This window comes from Lissotriton vulgaris, chromosome 1_1 (assembly GCF_964263255.1).
Source record: "Lissotriton vulgaris chromosome 1_1, aLisVul1.2, whole genome shotgun sequence".
NCBI classification, from domain to species: Eukaryota; Metazoa; Chordata; class Amphibia; order Caudata; family Salamandridae; genus Lissotriton; species Lissotriton vulgaris.
In genome coordinates this window covers 1,124,155,582-1,124,179,925 of record NC_141685.1, presented here as the reverse complement: position 1 = coordinate 1,124,179,925, position 24,344 = coordinate 1,124,155,582, and the positions used below count along the sequence as shown (strand labels likewise).

Genomic DNA, 24,344 nt, shown 5'->3' with positions numbered 1-24,344 from the left:
TGCCTGTGTTAAAAGAAATCACATACCCCAAAAGCAATGATTATAGTTTATCTAAGGAAGGCGTTACGAGGGCTGGGGAAATACAATAAGGCCCGAGTCATAATTTGGCCGGTTGAAGAGGGTTCGTGTGGTAAAAGTTACTTTAGAGAGGGTGCAGCTGTATGGTCTTAAGAGCCATACTTCTCGGGTGTCCTGAGTGTTCGACAAAAGGGTCTGATATCCAAGCCGTGCGCCTCCTGTTGCTCTTAATGGAAAAAAGGATACAGGGCGTGTCATCCCAGACAGTGTCATTGATGGATGCTGATATGTGTCAAGCAAGGTTCGAATAATATGATATTCAAAGCATCATATCAACTAGAACAATTGTAAAAGGAACGCAAATATGCTAAGATATAACATCAAAATGCACGATGATGCTCATGACCATATCACGCATTTTTTAATGGATTACTGAATCTCACAAATACCAAACTAAATGTATTATGAGCGCTTGGCCACCCTGAAACCGCTCTTTCCATAATAATCGGTAATATATATCTGTCGGGCATATTGTACGGTACGATGTTACCTTAACCAATGATGTTTATTGAACGCCAACAATGACATATGATTTATCTCCACAAAACCTGCATGTATATATGTACATATTTATGATTTTTGTCTGTGCTACACTGTACATTCTGCCCTTTTTCTGTATATATATCTAAATGTATTTATAATATTTATTTTGCTATCCAGCACTGCATCCACTGCACACTCTTTGTATATGCAAATACACAGCCCTGATGAAGCCCCGGGCCGGATGGCTATGTAAGGGGGCTGCCTTTTCTGAATAATCTCCAATAAAGGAGCCTTCTCATCAGCATATAAAACACTGCAAACAAGAATTTGAGTCTGGAATTTTTTTCCGCGATTTAACTACAATATTCTATATTTGTCCTGACCTACCTTGGATTACTCTTATTTACCAGTGGGATGGGGGTCACCCACTGTCAAGGACAAATACCTCATATATACCTAACTCAATAATACGGCCAGTAAGGGATTGGGACCTTGTTACTCCCCCTTTTCACTTTGATAGTTCCATTTTGCCACCTGCATATTTCCTTTCTGCATCTTCATTGACTTTTTACAGGATGGCCCACTTTGTTCTCGTCTTGCTGAGTGTTCCTATAGGTATTCTCTTATATACCATATCCCTCCTCTTCTTATGTTTTGGTTCCATCTTTTCAAATGGTTTGCTCTTAGTACTCTTCCTGTTGGCAGATTCCAGTTGTGTCCTCTTCAGGCTGTCTGGCCCTCTATGTTTTTATTATCTGGTTTTCTCTCATCTTTTTTCAGTTTGTTTACTCTCCTTCGTTCACTTCTATCCAACTAATTATTTGTATGCTCTTGATGGCTGATCCGTTACTTATCCTTTTCTTGGAGCTTGGAAACCTCTTTGTTCCTTTCTAATTGTCTCATTCCCTCTTTAACCTTTTCTTATTTCGATACTTCTCTGTTTCTTTATTGTTGGTTGACTTTTTTATCCTCTTTTTGTTAGCTTTTTTTTATCCGTTCATCTAAACTGCTTACTCAGTTGCTTCTGTCTTCTGCTTGTGTTGCTGATTCAGAACTCTTCTTGTATTGACTAATTTAATTCTCTATTTGACATCTTTTTGGTTGATTTCCCTTTATCTTAAATTTATTGCTTCCCTTGCTAATGATAGTCAAGTTTGGTGGTTCTCTTGTTTATAGCTTGTGAGTACTTTACTTTTTAGCATGACTGTTAGTTTTAGTCTAGTTTGCTCTATGATATTTATTTGTGGCTGGTACTAAATTCTATATTATCTTGTTTGATGGTTCCCTCTTGCTATTGGTTGTTTGTCATCTTGTTAGATACTTTCATGCTAGTCCTGTTCTTATGGGTGGGTTCTATAGTCTGTCTGTTGGTTCTTTCTTGGTTTTCTTGTTAATTGATTTTCATGTTGTCCTCATCCTTTTGTTCAAGGCCCTCTTTGTCCCCTTTGTAGTGTAGTTCCTATATTCCCAATTGGCTCTGCGCATAGGAATAATATATCCTATAGATTAGACGTAGGACTGAGGTCGACTAGGTCTCTATCGAACATATTAAACCTAATAGTGAATGCCAGCTAGCTAAGAGGTCATTAGAAACTTTCTCGAATTCACAAGAAGGGATTAGTTTCTGACAACCGCATGAACATGACAACTTTGTTTCCCAAGAATAAGAAAAGTATCTCTAGAGTCGCGGAAACAATAGATAAGTATTTCACTCAGTCACTCATGCATGCTTCGTTTCTACAGGGTGCAGAGAAATAGAGAGACGGGCGTTTTCAATAAAAGGTTTTATTGAATAGTCTTCTTTCTCATGCAAGTAAAGTGAATTGCTACAATCGTAATGCAGACTGTAAAGTATAATGCGTACAGTGAGAACAATATTATAAAATAATACTGTAAGAGCATTGTATGGTTTATAAACCATATATAAATTCATACATAAATAACAAAGGCTAAAAGTACTCACCTGGTGCTTCTAAAATACGCCTACCCCAATGTACCTAACCTAAGCCTAGTACGCGGGAAGGAGTAAGTGTGGTGTAGCATAGGTTTACTTTTCTTTGCCAAGAATCTATCCAAGGTTTCTTAAGGTTCATATCGGCTCCATACCTTTAGTTTAGAATGAAGGAGGTCTGGTATCTCAGTCTCTGGACTCTATTTCCCAACACCCCACAAGGGGAGCTTGGAAACACAGGAGCTGGATTCTCGCAGAGAGAAATGCAGCCTCAATCAGTGCGTCAGCTGGAGGGTAGACTTCCTTCAGCACTTGCTGTAGCGAGCTGCGTCGGTCAAGTAGATAGTCGAACTGCTCCGAATCACTGTGTCTTGCTAGAGTAAGTGAAGGGATTTTTGTACCTTAAAGGTGTCTAGTTTGACGTAAAGTCAGCCATAATAACGTCAGGAAAGAACCCCAAGTGAATAGTAGTTCTTTGTAAAGTACATGAGTTCTTGAACAAATCAATATTCAAGCAAGGGAAGGTGCCTGACTGCTTAAACCGATTTTCCAAGAAATCGTTGTGACGTTTTGATAGGGGTGGAAGTTGCCATGCCTGTATTTGGTCTGCATGGGCCATGTCTAAATAAGGGAATAATTTCTATGCCTATATTAGGGCAGTGTGAATTGTACCTATATAAGGGCATGAATCGGGAAAATTCACTCGGATCCTAAAACGCCATACAACACCTTCTTGTTGTCTGGTTCCTTTACCTTGGTTGTTTCTTAATACTTTTCTTATTAGCTGGTTCTATCTTCTTGTTTTTCTTAATAGTTGTTTTTGGTTTCCTCTTAAGTCTTTCTGTTTTATTGTTCTTCCCACTTATTCATCTCATCGGGTTCCTTCCCTTCATCCTCTCCATGGCTGAACCTCTTGATGTACTTTTATTGCATGTGTATTCTCAGACATTTTTGCACCCCCTTTCCCTTTCCTGCAGGAGATGTTTGATGTCATCCTAGATGAGAATCAGCTGGAGGACGCCTGTGAGCACCTGGCCGAATACATGGAGGTTTACTGGCGAGCGACACATCATCCAGTGCATGCAAACATCGAGCAAAGCCTAATAACGCCGCCCTCTGCTATTCCAGGATTACAGGTACCCATCCAGGTGTAGGTCAGCAGTGTGTGTTGAAGCAGGAATGCCCTTCACATGCCTGAACCTCAGAGGGTTCGCCCTCACTAATCACTGTGCCCTTGTCTAGGTAAAAGTGGGATCTTGGGGATTTCGTTTAGCAGCTATATCATGATGTCTGCTGTAATATTGGCTTTAATGGTCTAAAACAATTGACTGTGGAGGTTATACTTTTATAATATTTGAATTGCATTTCACATATTAACTTTGAATAAGTATTCCATATAGCACACCAGCACACAGCGTTGTATGCCATGGCTCTAAGCTAGCTATCCACTTGTGTGCTTTTGGAATGCTGGGTTTTGTATGGAATATATATATATATATCTCTCAAAGTCTCAAAATGTCTCCGACCGCCGTCAAATTCAGCGGCTCACCACGCAACCACAACAGAGAGGGGGTCTGTGAAAATGGAGACGGGTAACTCCGTAAACCTATAGCCATATGGGATGCTACCCTTAAGCTTGTACTTCTAGTTACCCATTAATTAATATTGTATATAAATTTGTATCCATCCAGAAGATGTTTTAAGTACAACCACCATGAAATGTACCAGTCTGTTTGCCATGACCATTGATCAGGTGACCACTATATAAATGGTTGTTAGATAACGCGGCGTGTATGTGATCAAGGCCAGGGTTGGCCGAAACGCGTTAAGTGGATATTTGGCAAAAATAAAATGAGATCAGCAATTGGAGTCTGTGCCGGTTGTTTTTCTGGAGTGATGGGAGAGTTGGATGGAGATATATATATATATATATATATATATATATATATATATATATATATATATTATACTAATATAATAAAGAGAGAGCCCAAACCTTTGCGGCGAGTAATCTCAGGAACCACAGCACCAATCACAACACCCAATACAGCGTTGGAAAGGGCACTTGCAGCAGAAGGACATAGGCTATACAGACGCCCACCATTTACATTTAAAAGGTAAAAGAACTGTGCCAGCAAAGTAGTCCCTTGTGGGCGTGTCTGTGTTATGCTGTGGTCGTGTGCTGGGGGCGGGACAAACGCTGGGGGCGTGTGGTACGTTCCGTCCTTCATGCCATGTCTCATATAGTGTGCTGTGGGCGTGTGCTAGGGGCGTGGGCGTGTGCGGGGCGCGGGATTAAGGGGGGGAAAAAAGCTAGCACTGTGCCCAATATTTCATTGTTTTTTCTTCCCAGGTTCTGTACATTCCAGCTCTGGGTGTCCACCCTGCTCCCTTTAAATACCCCTGCACCCCATAATCATAACCCACCCTTACTCCTTAAAATACCCCAACACCCTTAAAGACTAACCCATCTTAACCCTATAAATATACCCTGTACCCCAAAACCCAAACCTATCCCTAAACCCTAAAAATATCCCTGTACCCCAAAACCCAAACCTAGCCCTGAACCCTATAAATACCCTAGTACCTCAAAACCCAAACCTGCCCCTGAACACTAAAAATACCCCTGTACCCCAAAACCCAAACCTAGCCCTGAACCCTAAAAATACCCTTGTACCCCAAAACCTAGCCCTGAACCTAAAATACCCCTGTACCCCAAAACCCAAACCTAGCCCTGAACCCTTTAAATACCCCTGTACCCCCAAACCTACCCCTGAACCCTAAAAACACCCCTGTACCCCAAAACCCAAACCTAGCCCTGAACCATAAAAATGACCCTGTATCCCAAAACCCAAACCTACCCCTGAACCCTAAAATACCCCTGTACCCCAAACCTAGCCCTGAACCCTAAAAATACCCTTGAACCCCAAAACCCAAACCTAGCCCTGAACCCTTAAAATACCCCTGTACCCCAAAACCCAAACCTACCCCTGAACCCTAAAAATACCCCTATACCCCAAAACCCAAACCTAGCCCTGAACCCTAAAAATACCCCTGTACCCCAAAACCCATACCTATCCCTAAACCCTATAACTACCCCTGTACCCCATAACCTAAAACTATATCTGAACCCTTAAAATACCCAAACACCCCAAAACACATACCTCAGTACCCCAAAACATATACCCCTATACCCATACTTACCTTATCCAAATATTTTTTTAAAAACATGCTTTTACCATTCATGCATTTACAACGAATTTCATTGTAATTGTATGCGTGGTAAAAGCATATAAAATGTAATGCCATGCGTTATAATGGCATTGCGGGGTCATGGTACTTTCGTAATGAAAGTATGCGGAGTGATGGTATGCGGAAAGAAAGTTGCGGAATAATGGGTGTTTACCCTACCCCGGTAAGTACATTGGTGGCACGGCGGCCCACATCTCCAGCAACATACTCATATTTTTTCACCACCGATTTGAAAAATGCACAGGTCTCTCTCATTGATGGCCAGCACCGACATACACTTTTAGACACACCTCCTGCCACAAGTTCTAGAATTGTTAACTTTAGAGCTGGGGAGCTACGTTCGAATCTCGGCATCAGCTCAACATCCTGTGATTCAAGGAAAATCGCTTTGTCTCCCCGTGCCTACCACAAATGAATGTGTTCTTCTGTAATGTAAATTGTGCTCATGCCATGTTGTTGAGTTCTCGCTATATAATATTGCAAGGAAAAATAAAGTAGAGAAACTCGAGTTCACACACTACTGAACGCGCACTCTTAAGTGCATCAGCAGTGCACTGTGAATCGGAGCGTTTCACAGGTCTGTCACAGATAAGAAATGCTATCAAAACGAAATCCTACAAAACAATATACTATTGGCCGGCAGCAATTCATACCCAGACAACGACGGGACTGGAGATATATATATATATATATATATATATATATATATATATATATATATATATATATATATTCCTTCAATGAGCAAACGAGAGCCTACACGTCGCTTCACCATCAACCTGGTCATGAACATGTCATCAGATGGTGGAGATTCATCGATGACGTGTTCGTCGTGTGGAAGGGCTCAAAGGAGTCGGCACTTGAGTTTGTCAGCAAACTAAACATCAATTCTCTTAATTTGGAGTTTACAGCGCAGGTTAGTGACAGTAGGGTGGAATTTTTGGACGTTGAAATCTTTGTGGAGAATAAGACCATCTGGCCTTGATCACATGACATGTCAGGAAAACCCAAGCCCTTAAATCTCATGAGGCATACTCTGGTCACTCCCATTCTAATCATGAATAGTGAAGAAAGACACAATTCAAAAAAGTGCAAAGCGCATTTAGCACATTCAACTCGCAATAAACAAAAAACATCGTAGTTTCACAATTCAACATTTCATTGTTAAAACCTCCTATATTAGGTAAGAAATATATACCACTCATGCATGGGTGCCGGTATTGCGGTGATGCACCGCACAATATTCACGCTCCAGATTCTTCCTCCCGTAAAGAAAAAGAGACGGCACTCACGGGGCTTCAAACAGCGGCTAGATTGTATTTATTTCAGATGCGTTTAGGAGTAACCTCCTTCGTCAGTGTTCTTTACACAGAACGCTGTCAGCCGCCATATTTAAAGTGCTTAGTACAATCACATGGAAATCAGCAAAGGACAATCGCGCTAAGAGCGCGCCATCTTGAAAGAGTATATCCCTGTAGTTACTGATATATGGCACATTTCAATTCATTATAAGTGTCCAAAACCATAAATATGTTAGACATTTGGAATAATTCATCCATTTACACGAAATATGTCATTTTAACCTCAATAGAGTAAAAATCGTGCCGTGGATCGCAATTGCAGCCTAGTTAGGGCTGCACTATGAGTCTTCTGTTCCCACAAATATTGCCGTGTATCGGCTAACGTGAAAATGTTATCAAAGCAAACTAAAAGGAACCAAAAATGAAACACATTATTTACAAATTTTTTACAGTTGTCAGTTTCAATTAAATTACTAAATAGAAAACAGAACACATTAGTTTCCCAAATGAACAGTGAATTCCTCCCCACCATTCAGCCCGTTGAGTGATTTCGCCTGCAAATCTATTATATAGCGCGACTCCAGTCTTCTCAATCTTAAAACTCTATCACCTCCCCTCGAGCTCAACGGCACATGATCAATACTCAAGTATTGTAACAGATTCCTGTTACTGCTGTGTTTAATAGCAAAATGCCGTGCTACTGGGTAAGCTAAATCTTTCTTTGTGATAGCACGCATGTGCTCCAGTATTCTCAATTTGACGCTATGTATGGTGCTCCCTATGTATCGAAGTCCACAGGGACAAATCAAACAGTACACAGCATGAGATGTCAGACAGGTCATAAACTTGTTAATTTTCTTATTTTCTTTCTGACCTTGAATCTTGTATGACAGAACCCTTTTGCTAAAGGCACAAGCCTTGCACTTGCCGCAAGGGTAAAATCCCTTCATTTCCATTAGAGTTCCTTGTCTTGAAGGTAGAACTTCTTAGTGGCTATGTACAAGGCTGTCTTTTAACGAACAAGCCTTCCTATAGGTTATTAGTGGGCCTGCTGAAATGTCATCCCCAAAAATGTTGTATGTTTTTAAAACATGCCAGTTCTTCCTCATAATGTGCCTGAGTATTTCTGCGTCTTCTGAGTATGTGGTGATCATTCTAAATTGACAATTTGTCTTCTTTGGTCGATTCTGTTTCAGTAAATCAGTTCTATACTGTCTTCTCACTTTGGTCAGAGAGCTCCTCAGGAGTTCAGCATCATAACCCCTAGCCAGGAATCGTGTGAAGCTGCCTTGTACTGCTGAGTATGAGTGTATGTGTGGATGCTTCAGTACCTGTGTAAATGACTCTATAGGTGTGCGAGTTAATGTATGAGTACCTGTGTGGGTGTTTTTGTGGCCTATAACTAAAACACATTACAAAACAATTTAAATCAAACAATAAGTAAACATAACATAACGTATTTAACTATTTACAACTACACTTCTGTGCACAAGTACATCAGGAAGCACGAATCAAAGTGATGTTTCTTACAATACCATCAAGGTAAAACAAGCATTTGCAATGCAATAGGTCTCGCATTATTAAAGTTTGAGCTATTTGTGTTGCATTATTTAACAATGCCAATAGCTCAAACTTTAATAATGCGAGACCTATTGCATTGCAAATGCTTGTTTAAAAGTGTGTTGTAATAATCTACATTTTAAGGCATTCGTTTTAATAAACTCCAAATCCCTACAGAATGTTAAACCTTTTTTCTTCATATTTCATTTCATAAATCTTTATTTTGATGATATTATCACCATAAAAGATGCACAAGATACAATTCATATTTGTTAAAACGATAAAATCATTTAAAAACAACACAATTCATCCGAGTGCATAGAAATTTTACAATATACAAAGTTTCAAGTTTTAATGGTACAGTCAGTGACCAGCCTTAAGGCACTGTATCCTCAGGGACCACATTGCTCCCAAGTATTTGGCTACAGCAAAGACAATGTGATCAGTCATGTCTGTTTTCAATACTCTGAACGCGGCCAAGCACTCCGCAAACCCCAGGCTCCTACATATAGGGACAATCCATTTCTTGCGGGGAGCTTTATAAGCCGGGCAGAAAAAGATCATGTGGAGCTCTGATTCATTGGCCACTCTAAAAGCCGGGCATAAACTGATTGTTGGATCTCTCCTCTTACTAGTTAGAGCTCGTAGTGGAAGGGTCCCGTGCCTCCATTGCAGGTAGAGTTTTCTGAGTAAAACGGGAGAAATTTTTTCCAGGGCTGGTTCAAAACTGTAATAATCCTTAATACATAAAAATGAGTCCGTAAGTGTCCCCAGAGATGCCTGACGACAAAGTGCCGCTAGTTTTCTGTCGGGATAGACCTTTGCCAGCCTTTTTCTGGAAATTAATGGACATGCAGTCGAGGGATCAGACCAGAGTGTCGATAGGCCTAGGCCCTCTAACTCAATTTTGATGAATTTTAGCCATTTAATTTTCCCAGCATTAGGCATGGCTAGGACCTCTTGTAGACCCTGCCTATAGCTGATCAGTTCCGGGACTGCCCACAACCTCCGCCAATAAACCAAGGGACGCAGTGCCAGTACTTCGCTTAGAGGTCGCAGCCCTAGATCTAACCTTAGTGGGACAAGGGGTGTATTGGGCGGAAGTCGGACCACCTGCCTAAGGAACTTGTTCTCCTCTTTCACCAGGTCTGGGGAAGCTAAGTGACCCCATAACTCACAACCATACATTGCGGCCCCCCTTGCCTGTGCCTTATAAATCTGGAGCGGTGGGCCGACGGGTTTGATAGATGACCTGTTATTTCCTATTAGCCTCAAAACCCCTCCCGAGTACTGGGTCAATTTAAGTAGTGCTTTCTGTTGGTGTGTGCACCAAGTCATTTTCTCATTTAACATGACCCCAAGATACTCGAAGGTGTGAACCCTTTCAAGTCTGCTCTGGCCAATGATAGGTGTAAAGCGTAGTTTAGGTGGTGAATTAAAGACCATACATTTTGTCTTTAAAGTGTTGATTTCTAGGCCGTGTTCCCCACAAAAATCCACAAAACCATTTAGGACACGCTGTATCCCCATTGGGGACTTTGAGAGCAGCAGGGTGTCGTCGGCGAACATGATCGCTGGCACCCTGCTGCCTGCCAGCTTAGGAGCGTCTTAGTTGGCAATCATATAAAATGGTGTGGTTCCAGCTATGTATAGAAGACGTCCAACATTTTTCAGATAGTCAGATGTGCTTAATTTGCGTGATTGTATTAATGCACTGATGTTGTCCTGTGGCACATTGTGTGTCGTTCTTTCAAGCTAGCTCCCACCACCTCAAACTGAGTTCAAGGATTTGCAGCCAGTGACAAAGTTTATTTATTTTCTGCAGCCGCAGCACGCTCTCAGAACTATACGCTGCCCAGTGAGGCGCGTTTAAAAATACATCTCCCGCTGCGGTGGTGCTCAGCTTAAAATGGCCACAGAACGAAGAGTGGGGCCTGCTCACAATGCAAGGAAACGCACTGGCCATGCGGGCATTGTTCTGCTAAGCAGGCATTCATTTCCTAATTACTACTGGGAGGACACTGATATTTCTAAAAAAAAAAACAGCTTCCGCAAGAAATAGGCCTCTGGGTTCTCGATGCACAGTTGGACAAGGTTGTGGAGAACAAAGCCGAAAAGAGGCAGCAATACATTGGGAAAGGTCCACCAGGCTGGATTAAAAGTGTGGAACAAGTGCCTGAGCAGGTGGAACTGCCCACATTACAGCAGTAAGTACGAGGGGTGGGAGATAAAGGAGGGTTATTATCACAGCAACAAACGCAGTGTTTTGCTGATTAAACCAGTTGGCTGTCTGTTTTAGGAATTGGAACGCTCAAAATGGAGCCACGAACCACACCCTCTTCTGGTATAGTGTGATCTAGTGTTTAAAGGGGAGGGTTTCTCGAGGTATTGTGATATAATCTTTTACAGTTCCCGTTACGCATTGTCCAATAATTTTTCATTTCTACAAAGAGCTGCAGTTCAACTAGTCGTTACTAGATGTCCCTCACGAGTCAAATGCAAAAGCATTGAAATTATTCTTACATCAAGCTGCAGTTCCACTAGTCGTTACTAGATGTCACTCACGAGTCAAATGCTAAAGCATTGAGTCCCTTTCATGAAGCTTTTGCATTTGAGTCGCAGCTCTTTGTAGAATGATTTTGATATTGGATACTATAATATTCACTGCCCACTGCTAATCTCGTTCCATAATGCTTTGCAGGGCCTTTGGTTGGGATTTTTTTTTGCCAATAACTGTGCCTGGGGTGGTCCTAAGAGGATAGGGCCCCCACCGAATTGTTCAACAAGATGTGCTTTTTGTTTTCAAGGCATCTGCTTTGTTCTCTCCCTAGGTTTGGGAGGATCCCAAAATCACCACCTCTCTCACTGCTTGCTAATTTTTCAGTTTCACTTTTGTGAAAGCACTATATGCTCTTTAGCATACAAAGACAGAGATACTCATGTTATCATAACTGGCACTGTGCAAGTTGCCATTTGCAATTATTGCACAGTGCAAACAAGTACACAGTGTCATCAGCTACGCTACGCAGTTTGTGTACTACGTGTAGTTCAAAGTATACTACGTGCAGCTACGTGTAGTGCTACTACACAAACTACGCACAGGATTAATTTTAAACACATTCATTTATACTAGCATAATAAAATTAATATTCATTCAGTGTACAAACTCCTCTTTCTCCTTTCCTGCTAACTGTATTTTTAGTTAACGTTCTCATCCAAACACCTTTCTATTTCCAAGCACCTTTCTATTTTCCCTTCTTATATGGTGTCTAGAAGCTACACATTTTCTTTCAGTTTACATATACTCTCTATTTGTTTCAAAATTGACTTTTATAATCTACAACCTAATTAACATACCTCTAAAAGCTATTTATTTACTTGTGTTTTATAGAGCGCGGACTTGACCCATTAGGGTATCAGAGCACTTTACAGGGTTAACAGGTTGTATACAAAAAGACTTAGGTAGGTGGGTGGAACATTTGGGATAAAAACAAGTACATACATTTTACAAGAACGAAGGTCCAAGAGTCTAAGGGTGGGGTGCCCGTAGGTGGCGGGTGGATAGCATCTGGTCAGTCCAAGGTGTGGTAGTAATAGAATAGAAAAAAGGTTGCTGAGGTGAGTGCAATGCAAGAATTAGGAGAAGAATTTGCCCATTAGGAAGGTTTTGGCTTCCTTTTTAAAACGTGCCAGAGACGGAATTCTTCTAATGGCGGGCAGGAATGAGTTCCAGATTCTTGGTGCGACCCCAGAAAATGCACACGTGTACGTTTTTTCCTTGAGACAGCGCGGAGGATGGAGCAAGAGGTCTCTGGAGGACCGAGAGTTTCTGGCTTCTCCAGATACCACAAGTTTCTGGGTGAGAAATGCATGGGATTTAGTGTATAGAGCCTTGTGAGTGATACATGCCCGTTTAAGTTGGATTCTGACCTCAAGGGGAAGCCAATTCAGATGTGGTGAGATGTAGTCAAATCTTTTAGAACCTGTTAGGAGCCTGGCTGCAGTGTTGAGGCAGGCTTTTAAAGGGGCCACGGAGATCTTGGGTTAGGCCAGAAAGGGTAGAGCATCCATATTAGAGTCTTGAGATAACTAGTCCCTGGACTGCCATTTTTAGGTCAGGAGTGTCAAGGAAAGGTTTTAGTTTTCTTATATAGCTCAGGTGAAACCTGGCGGTTTTGGCCATCAAGTTGATGTGGTCACACATATTCAAGCTGCTGTCCATGGTTATTCCAAGGGATTTGGCAGTTCACTATGGTCTGTGGGCAGTTTAGGGCTGTGATCGACTTAGTCCATTCCCAAATGTCAGGGTTGGTTTTTGGTGGGGAGATTAGAACGAATTCTGTTTTTTGTGCTTTTAGTTTGAGCTGGTTAGAGGTGAGCCATTAGACCGCCAACTTCACGGCCTCCTTCAGGGAAAACATCGCCTCCAGGGAAGATATTTTGATATAGATCTGGGTGTCATCTGCATAGATGTGGTAGGAGATATTGGCGGTGCGTAGTACTATTTGCTGTTCTCTCAGTTTTATTTATATGTCTGGTAACATCTGTTTTCATTTGAAATCTCCAGTCAGAACTCCTGTAAACCACCTCCTCTCTCAGTAGAAAAGCAGGTAAAATGGCTATTCCTCCACATGTGCTCTTACTTATGCTGCTCTAGTTAACAAATCACAGGCTTCCTTTCATCTTTCTTTTTTGTTATATCACTTCTAAATAGTCAGTATTTCTTTAACCCTTTCCATGTTTCCTCCTAAGAAGCCCAATTTAGTTGTTTTTCTCCATGAGTCCTCCGCATAGCTCAGAATTGTTCCCGTGTAACTTTGCGGTCGATTCACAAATTTGAGTAGTAGTCGGTTAAACCGTTTAACATTATATACTATAAATTTGCACCTATATTTAACTTCATAAGAAAGTACTGATTTAGAAAATAACTCTTCCAAAATAAGGAATGTGTCTAATCCTCTTTTTCATTTGAAAGTATAGTCTCTTCAGAACCCTTCCTTCCACACTGCTTTAACTCAGTTTCCATAGCAACCCCCTTTTGAACACTCTCTTGTATCAGTAGCCCAAAGGTTCAGCATACTAGCTTCAAATTCAACTACGGCAAGAGTGGTTGACTGTTTGGAAATATAAGCATGTCCCCAAATAGCATAACATTTTTTATCCAGAACCGGTTGACTGTTTGGAAATATAAGCATATCGTCAAATAACATTTATATCCAGAACCAATCACAGATCTAGTTATATGTTTCTCAAAATCACTACCTAATTTTAGCTTCCTGCATATTTACACCATACAATCATATTTTTTTTATTAGGTGCTGTCCTCCATTTTAACTGACTTTATTTTGAAAACTGTCTCATTCTGCTCAAGCCCTCTCCTGTGAGCTACTCCTCTTGCCTTTAAAATGGCTAGTGTGTGGATTCTAGGTCGTAGCTTTGTGTTTTGGGCTAGAGAGTGTGCTAGAAAGAGTGGCATTAACAAGGACTTGGATTTGCCTAATGTGGCCATTACTTGGGTTGGCCAGAGGGTTAAAGTGGCATCAATTGCTGCCTTTGGTTGAAAGCATTGAGGCTTTCTAACATCCAGACCCTAGATTTGGCACTGTGCTTGCAATGACCTCAGAACACTTACTGGGGTTGGACTGGAAATCCTAATGAAGGATACCTTTGCCCAATTAATAACAATTTTCCCTCACACTGCCTTGGTGTTATCTAGCATTTTCCAAAGGCAGAAATGGAAGTGGGCAAACAAATTCTGTCCACAGAGAAACAAAGCCTGAAAACATGTTGATAGAACTGTTTCTGCATTCCTCAGAAACCACAACATGGGCTCCATCTATAACAACAAATTACGCTTTGACATGGAGGGTATCTATAGCAATAATGGTGTTGACTTGACAGAGAAAGCAACAGGGTGTTCCTCAAGAACTTCAAAGACTGCATCCTGTAGTATGTGTAGTCATCATCTACACATCATAAACACAAAGGCTCTTTTCAGAGCCGACCCTTTCACTAAAGACAGTATTTTAAAATGTTCTATTGCAATTCCTTAAATCTCATGCGGATCCATGGATCCATTGTGGATTCACAAACCAAAAGCACTCACCCAATACACGCTACACTAACACTACAGAATGTCTTATTGTTTATGTCAGTGGTTCATCACTCTAACAATATGTGTGTTTGTGGCTAGTTGTGAGAATCTAAGTGTGTCTGTTAATGGATGTCTGACTGTCCCTGTCAATCTGTGAGATGGTGTATGACTGTGTGTGTGTGAATGGGTGTCAGTGTTTGGGTGTGAGTGTGAGAGAGTTTGTATTAGTGTCAGAGTGGATGCTTGTCTGAATGTGTGAGTGGGTGTGAGAATGTATGTCTGTGGGTGGGTGTGCGAGTGTCTGTGTGTCACTGGGTGTGGGAGTGTTTGTATGGGTGTCAGAGTGGGTATGAGTGTCTCTGGGTATGGCAGTGTCAGTATGGATGTCTGTCTGGGTGTCACAGTGGGTGCTAGAGCTCCTGGGTGTGAGTGTTTGTGTGGGTGTGTATGGGTGTCAGAGTGTGATGTGAGAGAATATATGTATATTCGGTTTGCAGCTCCGTCGTGGATTTACTTGGGGGGCCGCGCTCAGCCCCGTGAGACCTCTGCAGATCTCAGACATGGCAAAAAAAATTCTGGCACTTTCCTACCCATTAAACATGCTCTCCTCTCATTTATAACATACACAAGGGGTCAGGAAAGCTCTCACCTGACCCCTTTGTTTAGTATACAGCAACTTTTCAGCCCCAGGAACAGATTTCCAATGTATAAAATGGCAGCCACAACTTTTCTGTCAGGTTACGGCCAGCCAATCAGGACCCTGCTCTGTTGTGCACACCCACGTTTTTACTGCGGGTGGATCCGCAGAGGGTCCGTGTCCCTAGATATACAAATTTGGTTTTCAGATGATATCTCTAAAACTACTGAAAGGATTTACACCAAATCACAAAAAGCACACTTACTTGACCAACAGCTAGCTTTCTGCCAAATTTGGTGTAATGCGCCTAGTGATTCGTGGTGTGGTCGTGTTCAAAATACCTAGGGGAAATTGCATGGAAAAACCTGTTTTAGGACCACTCCTGTTTCTAAGCCCCCGCTTGACGAACCACCCAAAGACTGTTCACATAGCAGCTGAACAAATTAGCGTACAAGTTTTGAAAATGTTGTGAAGTTTCGTCAAATAGTGCCAAAGGTATTGGCAAAACAAAAACACTATTGCTATGGAAAATAGGTCCTAACTATAACAGCCTACTGTCGACCGGTATAAAAACATGCCTCCGATTTTCTTATTCCTATCTAGCTGTCTCATCACATAATAATATGATAAGAAAATGATGTTGCCACTCAACTGTAATAATTTGTTGCATTTGAGCTGTGACATCCCAAGGTCTACTGCAGGAGTCAACAGCCAGGGTGAAATGTAGGTCAAGGAGGAGAATTAGAATTGCAATGTAAAAAACAAAAAGTTTCCAAGTGTACTCATCAATGTACCTGCAATAAAAAAGTCATTAGCTGAAAGGAGACACGTGTGGCATCATGTTTACATTTTGTACAGTCTCAGTTCATCACCACACATCTTACTGATACCAATTAGGAAAGTGACAAATTAAACTGCTTACTTTGGGGTTTTTCAACAATTCACCGTCTTTATACTGGCATGTTTAATTTTGAACAACAGAGTCCAAATGTATTCTTCATTTTTGCAACCATATTCAACTGAAGGAGCAGGAGACTAAGGATTTAAGCTTTTGGGGGGATGGGTAATGTGTAGGACCTTCTATTATAGGAAGTAAATTACCCTGTTCCATAACTTAAAAGGATATTGTAAGTCACCTCGGATTTCCATGACTTCAAAAAGGAACTCAGCCTTCTGCCTCATTCCACTGCAAGGTAATGCAGCTCCTCTAGAACTTAAAGTTTCATTATAATGTATGGCAGAGGGTACTTTATGCCTTATATAATCCATTAGATTCTGCAATCCCTGTACAAAAGCCGGTCTCTAATTTATTTATGACCTGTGACTTGTGACGGACCCAGCAGTGGCGTAACATAAGCCCCGCAGTGCGTCCCCCGAGCTCCAGGGGACCCCCTCAGCAAAAGTGCTAGGTGGCGGGCGAGGGGAGAGGCCCTTCCATGTACTTTGGAAGGGGGCCCCCTCAAGCTTTGTTACGCTCCTGGTACCCAGTCACCATTTATAAAGAAAATACACCAGTGCTCAACTGTAATAAGCTATTACAATTGAGTTCTGAAGTCACAATGCCTGCTGCCAAATCCAGAAGCTTAAATTAAAGGAAGATAAGGTCATGGAGCATAAATAAAGTAGCGGTTTAAAGCAACGATAACAAAACATTGCTTTTCTTTGTTCTGCTTCATTTTTCTATCTTGCAGTGGCAAGCAGAAAGAAAATGTTTATTTTTTGCACTCCTTGCATAATTATAAAAAAGTTTGAATCTTTCTGCATGTTTTTACATATTTCAAGCTACAGCAGCTTTTTTTTTAAACTGACTGGTATTGAACCGTTTCTAATATCTTTTTGCAACAAATATCTAACAGGTTTTTGTTGTGTTTAATTTTGCACTAGAAATTCTATATTTCTTTATTTGCAAACAATCTCTCTTTCATATATAAGAGCTACGCACCACGGCTTTAAGGGGTTTGCAGAAAGGTGATGGTGTGACCATGGATTATCTGGGATAAAGTACCCCCCTGACGTTTATGATAAGGATATCGCAAGTCACCTCGGAGTTCCAAAACCTTCTGAAGGAGCTCAGCTTTCGTCCTCAAAGCATTGCGTTTCTTTCTTCTGCTCTATTTTTCCATCTTGCATTGACAAGCAGAAAGAGCATGTTTATTATGTGCACTCCCTAGATGATTCTAGGAAAGTCGACCTTGTTCCTCGATATGGTTATTGAACGTCTAGATGACTTGCAATATCCTTATAATGTATGGCAGGGTACTTTATCTCTTATATATCCTTAACTTAACCCTAATACTAATCGGTTAAAAAATATATATATATATATATATTTACCCTCAAAGCAACAATAATAATAATTCTAAATTTTAATCAATTTAAATTAGATAACATCAACATTAAATAAATATCCATAATCTAATTGTTCTACTAACATGAACCCTTAATTTAAATAAAATGAATTTAAATTGTATAATTATCCATAAAGTAACCCTAATACTTACCCTAACCTTCAAAGTAAATGTAATAAACTAAATGAGCAGTCCTTGTTTTGTATTTTAATAAATGTTCAATTCTAAGTTATGTGTTCTTGCCTTCTTACCTCCCACCTCACAGACCCAGCAGCTGATGGGAGACCGGGCCGGGGAGCATTCCCCACTAGAGCGGGACAGCCTGATGCAGTCGGATGAGGCCAGCGAGAGCTCCAGGAAGACTTGGACGGCTGGTTCATCGCAGCGCAGTTCTCGCCATCTGGATGAAGAGTACTCCGATGCCTACCCAGATCTCTACCAGCCCCACCGGCAGCACGACAGCGGGCTGCATGGCACCAATGGGCATGACTCCCAGGACCGGCTGCTGGAGCGAGGCTGCGAACAGGACCACAATGAGAGGAACTGGCAACGTAACCGACCTTGGCCCAGAGACAGCTACTGATAACCTATCCCAGCCCTGATACCCCGACCCAGAACAAAGAACAGGCCAGGGATAGCTACTAACAACCCAGTCTTCCAAACTCAGACTGGAGTAAGGACCAGAGACAGCTACTGACCGTCCACACCCAGATGAAGATGGGACAGGTCATGACCCCGAGACAGCTACTGAGATCCCAGCCATCTCCATATTGTGATCTGGAGTTAGGAAAAAAAAACACGGAACGGGGATAGCCACTAATAGCCCAATCCTTGACAACATGACCCAGAGCAAGAAACAGGATAAGGCCAGGGACCGATATTGCTAAACTACCTAGACACGATGATCAAGAGCGAGGAACAGGCCACATGCCAGGGCAGCTACTGTTGTCAAAGCTCAAGACACACTGATTCACTTGAAATAGCAGGCCACGGGCAGGGCATGGCTACTGATCACAGGGTCCGACACACTGGCGTAGCAGGATGATTGACCAATGAACAAGGCACACTGCTGATAACCCAGATAATGGTACACTGGTCCAGAGCTAGGAATAAGGTCAAAGGCCATGTGCAGCTTGTGATAACCCAGCCCCTGAAGCCCTGACCCAGAGCGAGGACAGGCCTAGGCCACAGACAGCTACCCCCAAGTCTGCAGAGACCCCCTCAATTCCCCTACCCAGAGATTAAAGCAGCCCATGACTCAACAGCAGCTTCCCATAACCAAGATAACAGACTTGGGCCCAGGCCAGCTTATGATGCATCCTTCCCTCAAACATGCCCTTGTATTCTGATCCAGAAGACGAAAATTTGCTAGGAACTCCCAGCTGCCAAGACCTCATGGTTACTGCAGCTTCCTGTCAGCAGGAAGGACGACAGGGCAGCACAGGACACCGGCGGGGGCAGCTTAAAGTGCAGGCTAAAGTGGAAAAAGTGCAGACTGGGACACCACAGACTTAGGCTAAAGGTGCAAAGTTAACAGGTTAAGCTAGCACAAAATGCCAGATGCCACCGCACAACATGCAAGTGGAAGGGGCACAAGATGCAAAACTAAGGTGGTACATGGTCCAAGCTGAGATGTTGCAGGGCACAGACTAGAGAAGCAAAAGATGCATCTTCTGAGTCACCACAGGGCACAAGCTAAAGGGGGCACATGTTGAGACAGCTTATGATACAGCTTAGAACCCAAGATGATCCCACATGCACGCAGTATTGTCCATTCTGAGCACAGACAGGAGAAGGAGGAGCATAGCAGCACAGAGAATAGTGATTCAGCACCGTCGGGTACAGGGAGAAATATTGTGCTGGCTGCTGATGCACAAACACTGGCAGCAGGGAAGGACACGGGCATGGGGAGTTAGTGCCAGTGAATGGCATCATCCCATCTGCTTATGTTTGCACAGAATGCATGGGCCTTAGGCTACATGCTGGTCTGAGGAAGAGCATGGCCGCAGCTGCAGCATTCCTATACTACTTAGGTTGATGTAGCTATGATAAAAACTGTAAACAGATCTGGCCTTTTGCCAGCCATCAAGAAAAAACTATGTTCAATATGACAGCAACCAGTGCCCGCAGCATCTCGGATCTCCATCTACAGGGTAAGAGATATGCATTCTATGCACAAGTCACATTGTGGTAGCTTCCAGAGGGTAGTTTCTAGAGGTTCTGTGTTGCAACAACTCAAAGCTAGGTCACCTGATCATTTTTGGTCAGTAACTTGCAACAACTCAAAGCTAGGTCACCTGATCATTTTTGGTCTGTAACTTGCAACAACTCAAAGCTAGGTCACCTGATCATTTTTGGTCTGTAACTTGCAACAACTCAAAGCTAGGTCACCTGATCATTTTTAGTCAGTAATTTGCAACAACTCAAAGCTAGGTCACCTGATCATTTTTATTCAGTAACTTGCAAACTCTAAAAGCTAGGTCACCTGATACACCAACACATATATTGCGGCACTGCTGGCCAATTGCAAAGCAGACGCCACTGTTAGGTGCCCTAAGGAGAAATGAGGGCAAACAATACAGCTGACATGCGGATGCACCACAACCACATCCAGCAGAGCATGAGCGAGCACTAGAGCCCTGTAAAGACAACAGATCACCCACCACGAATTGGAAAACGGACAGTCGCAATTTTTGTCCCCACACTCCCATTAAGCAGAGCAGGACAGAGGAAGCAGATATATTCAGGAGACTGTGGAGGACAGGCATTGTACCAAACATGCAGCATCCTAAAGACACTTTGAATAAGGCCTACATAAATGGACAGGGTAGTCTGCTTTTTATGGCTAGCTTTGTATTATTTGGAGAAGGAATGGAGAAATGAGGTGCTGCTACTGCAAAACCTTCCTGGTAGTGGCTGAAGGAGGGCAACCCGGGCTGAGCGAGAAGAACAAGGGTAAAATGGCATCACATTGACGTATGGTCAGCCTGTGTGCACAATTCGAAGCCCACCAACCCAGTCGGAGTTGTTGCATACGTAGAGCAGCAGAGCACCAGTTTCTGCTCGTAGTGGAACCTCATTAATGTGGAAGACAGGGAAGGGATAAACTGTTTGGTGTATTTCTAGCTATTTGTTGCAACCCTCGTGGTGGCTCTGTATCCGGGCTGTACCTCACGGAGACTGTGGGGGATGGTTTAACGCACAGGAGACAGACATGGGCCTCTGTGGTAGTGATCTGGAATCCATAGAAGATGGGGACCTGGGAGACAGAGTAAATCTGAACTAATTACAGTACAGGGGGCAGCAGCTAGATGGGGCAGAGCCAGTCGGCAGCTTGCACAAGCCCTCGGGCCCGCTGAAGGTCTCCTGTATGGGACCTCACAAATGATAGCAAAGGGAGTAGAGTGCATTAAGGTGGGGAAAGAGGACAACAACACATAGAGGGCTGTCTGAGCACAGCCTGGCACAAGACAGGGATACCAGAGGGAGTATCGTATCAGCATACTCCTGTACTGGAGACTGATACCATTGAGAGCTGTGTCAAAGCAGTCAGAAATACAGCCACACAAAATGTACAACCTGAGTGCAGGGCAGCAACAAGGCAAGATACTCAGATGTGTAATCTCAAGGAGTGGGATTGTGGGTCTTCAAGCCACGCATGTCAATCTGAGCGTTTGTGTTCACCATCAAAGAGACGTGGCTTGGCTGCCCTTGCAAAGGACAGAGTTTCTTAGCCATGGACCTCAAACACGTAACCACCCCCAGAGAGGCCTTTGCTCAGGGACACTGCAACATCAGAAGGGCCTCCACATCAGGATTCAAACTGACGCCATTTTATCACACTGGCCTAAAGCACATCGAGTTGGTTCTCCTTTGCCTTTCTCTCCGTGGCTCAACACTGTCTCCATTTTCTTCCACCACTGTAATGCGCTGGAATGTTTCACTGCCTAAAGAAGGTTGACTGAAACGTGCCTTTGGCTTCATGGAACACTTGCCCCAAACTTTCCACAAAACTGTGGCACAAAGGATCGGCTATCTCTAATAAGGCACGACTTAGGTGCCCTTAAGAAAATGCACTAAAAAGGCCACACCTTGATTGTGGCAAGCTGTCCCCCAAACTTGGTGCAGTGGATCACTCTAAACTTCACAACCGCACAATCCAAGTTTCAGCGCCTACCCAACCCACATAGCACAAAGAGATGCTCCCCGCCATGACTCTGTTGATAGCTCCACTACCATGGCCAAAGCACCATAGAAAAACTTCATAGCCCACAAAAAACATAACTCTAAATTTTTGATTTAATGAAAAGATTTAAGTTGTTGCCATTTTTCTGTTAGTTTGAGCGGCGGAGTGAGAAGGAAACAAGCACTTAGAAACTCCCACATATTATGCTGCAGAAACACCAACCTCATTTAACACATTAGTGCGCCACCTTGCCCACCATAGTACGACGACGTTCGCAGTGGAATGCACTATTTCTTTCATGGCAAAGTGAATTCCAATGTAATACTCTTCAATGGTGCATAGTAGAGGAGTGTAAGCACAGTTGTATGATTCTGCACCCCACGTGGTACTGTGGGTACTTGTTTAGCCATTCTATTACACACTGGCATGGTCTGTTAAGCCACCCCCACGAGGGATAGGCTCTTTAACACTATTGTAGTGTGGCATACCTCATTTCTGTCTAGATTGACACAAATGAATGACCCATCCCCATCACTGCACAGATTGCACAAATGAGATCTTAGTTACCCGTACATTTCACAGTAGTATGCTCTATTACCTGTGATTACAGGACAGCATACTCCAATACCCCTACCATTGCAGAGGCATGCTTTGTTACCCCTTTCCAAGCACAGTGGGCTTTGTCGCCCCCCCTCATTGCACAGTGGCATGCTCTAATACCCCTTCTTCACAGTGACGTGCTTCATTATCCCCCTCATTGCACAGTGGCATGCTCCACCACCTTCCTCACTACAATGGCATGATCCATTACCCGCTCATTGCATAGGAGAATTGGGACTAAGAAGTAAGCATGGGCTCTGTTGGGCAGGTCGACCACTGGCACAGTCCAATCTTCAGGCAGGTCATGGATTTTAATCCCTTGAACTCCCCAGCCAAGCAAGCCATAGTGCGTCCTGTGATCACCCGCTACATCAGTCCCTATGAAGCTCAGGTTACTTGGCGCCTTTGAGCCGGATGTCATCAATGATAGTTCATGCGCAGAGACTTCTGAGACAGTGGTGAGATCTATTACAAACCATTAGAATTTCCCTAGTTCTCATGACAGCATTTATCGTCGAGATGTTCATGTTGAGCATGTAAATAAGACATTTATCAGCTTGATTAGCCCATATTCACACATACACAACCATACCATTAACATCTCAACAGGTTTGCTGAGAGTCTTGCTTCACTTTCAAAATTCAGTGTTGGGGTGACACAAATCAATCATGGGGGAATGCAAGCTGGCTGGTGGTTGCGCCCAGGAACAAGCGTACCGACCACCCAAAGACGACGAGGGATGGAACTATTTTGGATCTCTATGGTCCTCTTACTGAAGATACTTCGAAGCAGAGAGGAAAGCTTGTTATCACCATCACCAAGACGCGAACGGCGACGTAGGATTTAATGCTGTGAACACATTATTAAAGCACTATACGTAGTCAAGGGCTTGAGCCACAGACTGTCGGGTGGGAAAACTCGATTTGTAGGGCTTCCCTTGGAAATGTAAAGTGATAGACAATGACTAGTCTAGCCTGTTGCTTACATTCAACGTGTGATATTAGTAGAGTGGGTGGCTCTTCTACTCTGCTCTGTGATGTGGTACCACTTTAGATAAAAGGCTCTAATTAAACAAATTCTATGATCTATGTTTTTACTTCAACTATTACTAAGTAAAGTTCATAACTTCATTTTTTATCTGTAAAGTACTTTTGTTGTATGAAAGCGGGAGTTATAATTTGTTCCTGTTCTTGCAATGTGCTTTTAACATTAGTTTAGGTAGTTTTCCATCAGCTACTCGTTATTTCAGGAGAGCTTATTAATAGTCCAACTTACAAACGAGTGGAGGATTGCTGTCTTGTAACTGCAAAACCATCTTGAGGACAGCCAAGGAAGTACTTCTCACTGACCTGGTTATATCTAAAGATTCTTGTACCAATAACTGAAGTGGATGAGTCTTAGCCTGGGGACTGCACCTTGGACACAAGTCCGGTATGTTACGATGAGGTCTATCCACTGTTTTCTAACCTGATACAAAAGTGCACGAAAAAAGGTCTCTGCGTGTGCACCAAAGAGTGGAAGGAGAGTCATTGTTCTTCCCATCCTGCTCCAGCAGCATGAGAAAAATGTCCTACTTCTACTACTATCAATAAATCTTGCCCAGTAAAGATGGAGATCTGGAAAACAAAAGTATCTGGGGACTCTTTGGTTTGAGTCCTTGAGCGTGGCTATGAAAAAACTTTCTGAGAGTCCTAAGTCGGTTTTAAAAATTAAGTGGCGATGTTGTCCTGAGGTAAATGTCCAGTGCCCCACACTTTTTCCAGTAGTAAATACTGAAATTCTATTTGGGGGTTACGTAACCCCTGCTCGAGCTTTATGGGCAATTGGCACAGCAGGTCAAGTACAAAAATCTAC

At 42.7% G+C, this 24,344-nt stretch overlaps 1 protein-coding gene across 3 annotated transcripts in view; it reads left to right on the top strand.

Moving 5' to 3' along the window:
* Positions 1-23,613, top strand: part of CACNB3 (calcium voltage-gated channel auxiliary subunit beta 3) — a 289,239-nt gene extending 265,626 nt beyond the window's left edge. For all 3 annotated transcript variants that reach the window (XM_086963740.1, XM_086963737.1, XM_086963734.1), the window contains exons 12-13: positions 3,490-3,648; positions 17,970-23,613. In XM_086963740.1, coding sequence (XP_086819866.1) covers positions 3,490-3,648; positions 17,970-18,287 — 477 coding nt within the window. In that variant the 3' untranslated portion in view covers positions 18,288-23,613. The remainder of the gene's footprint in view (positions 1-3,489; positions 3,649-17,969) is intronic.
* Positions 23,614-24,344: the final 731 nt, after the last annotated feature.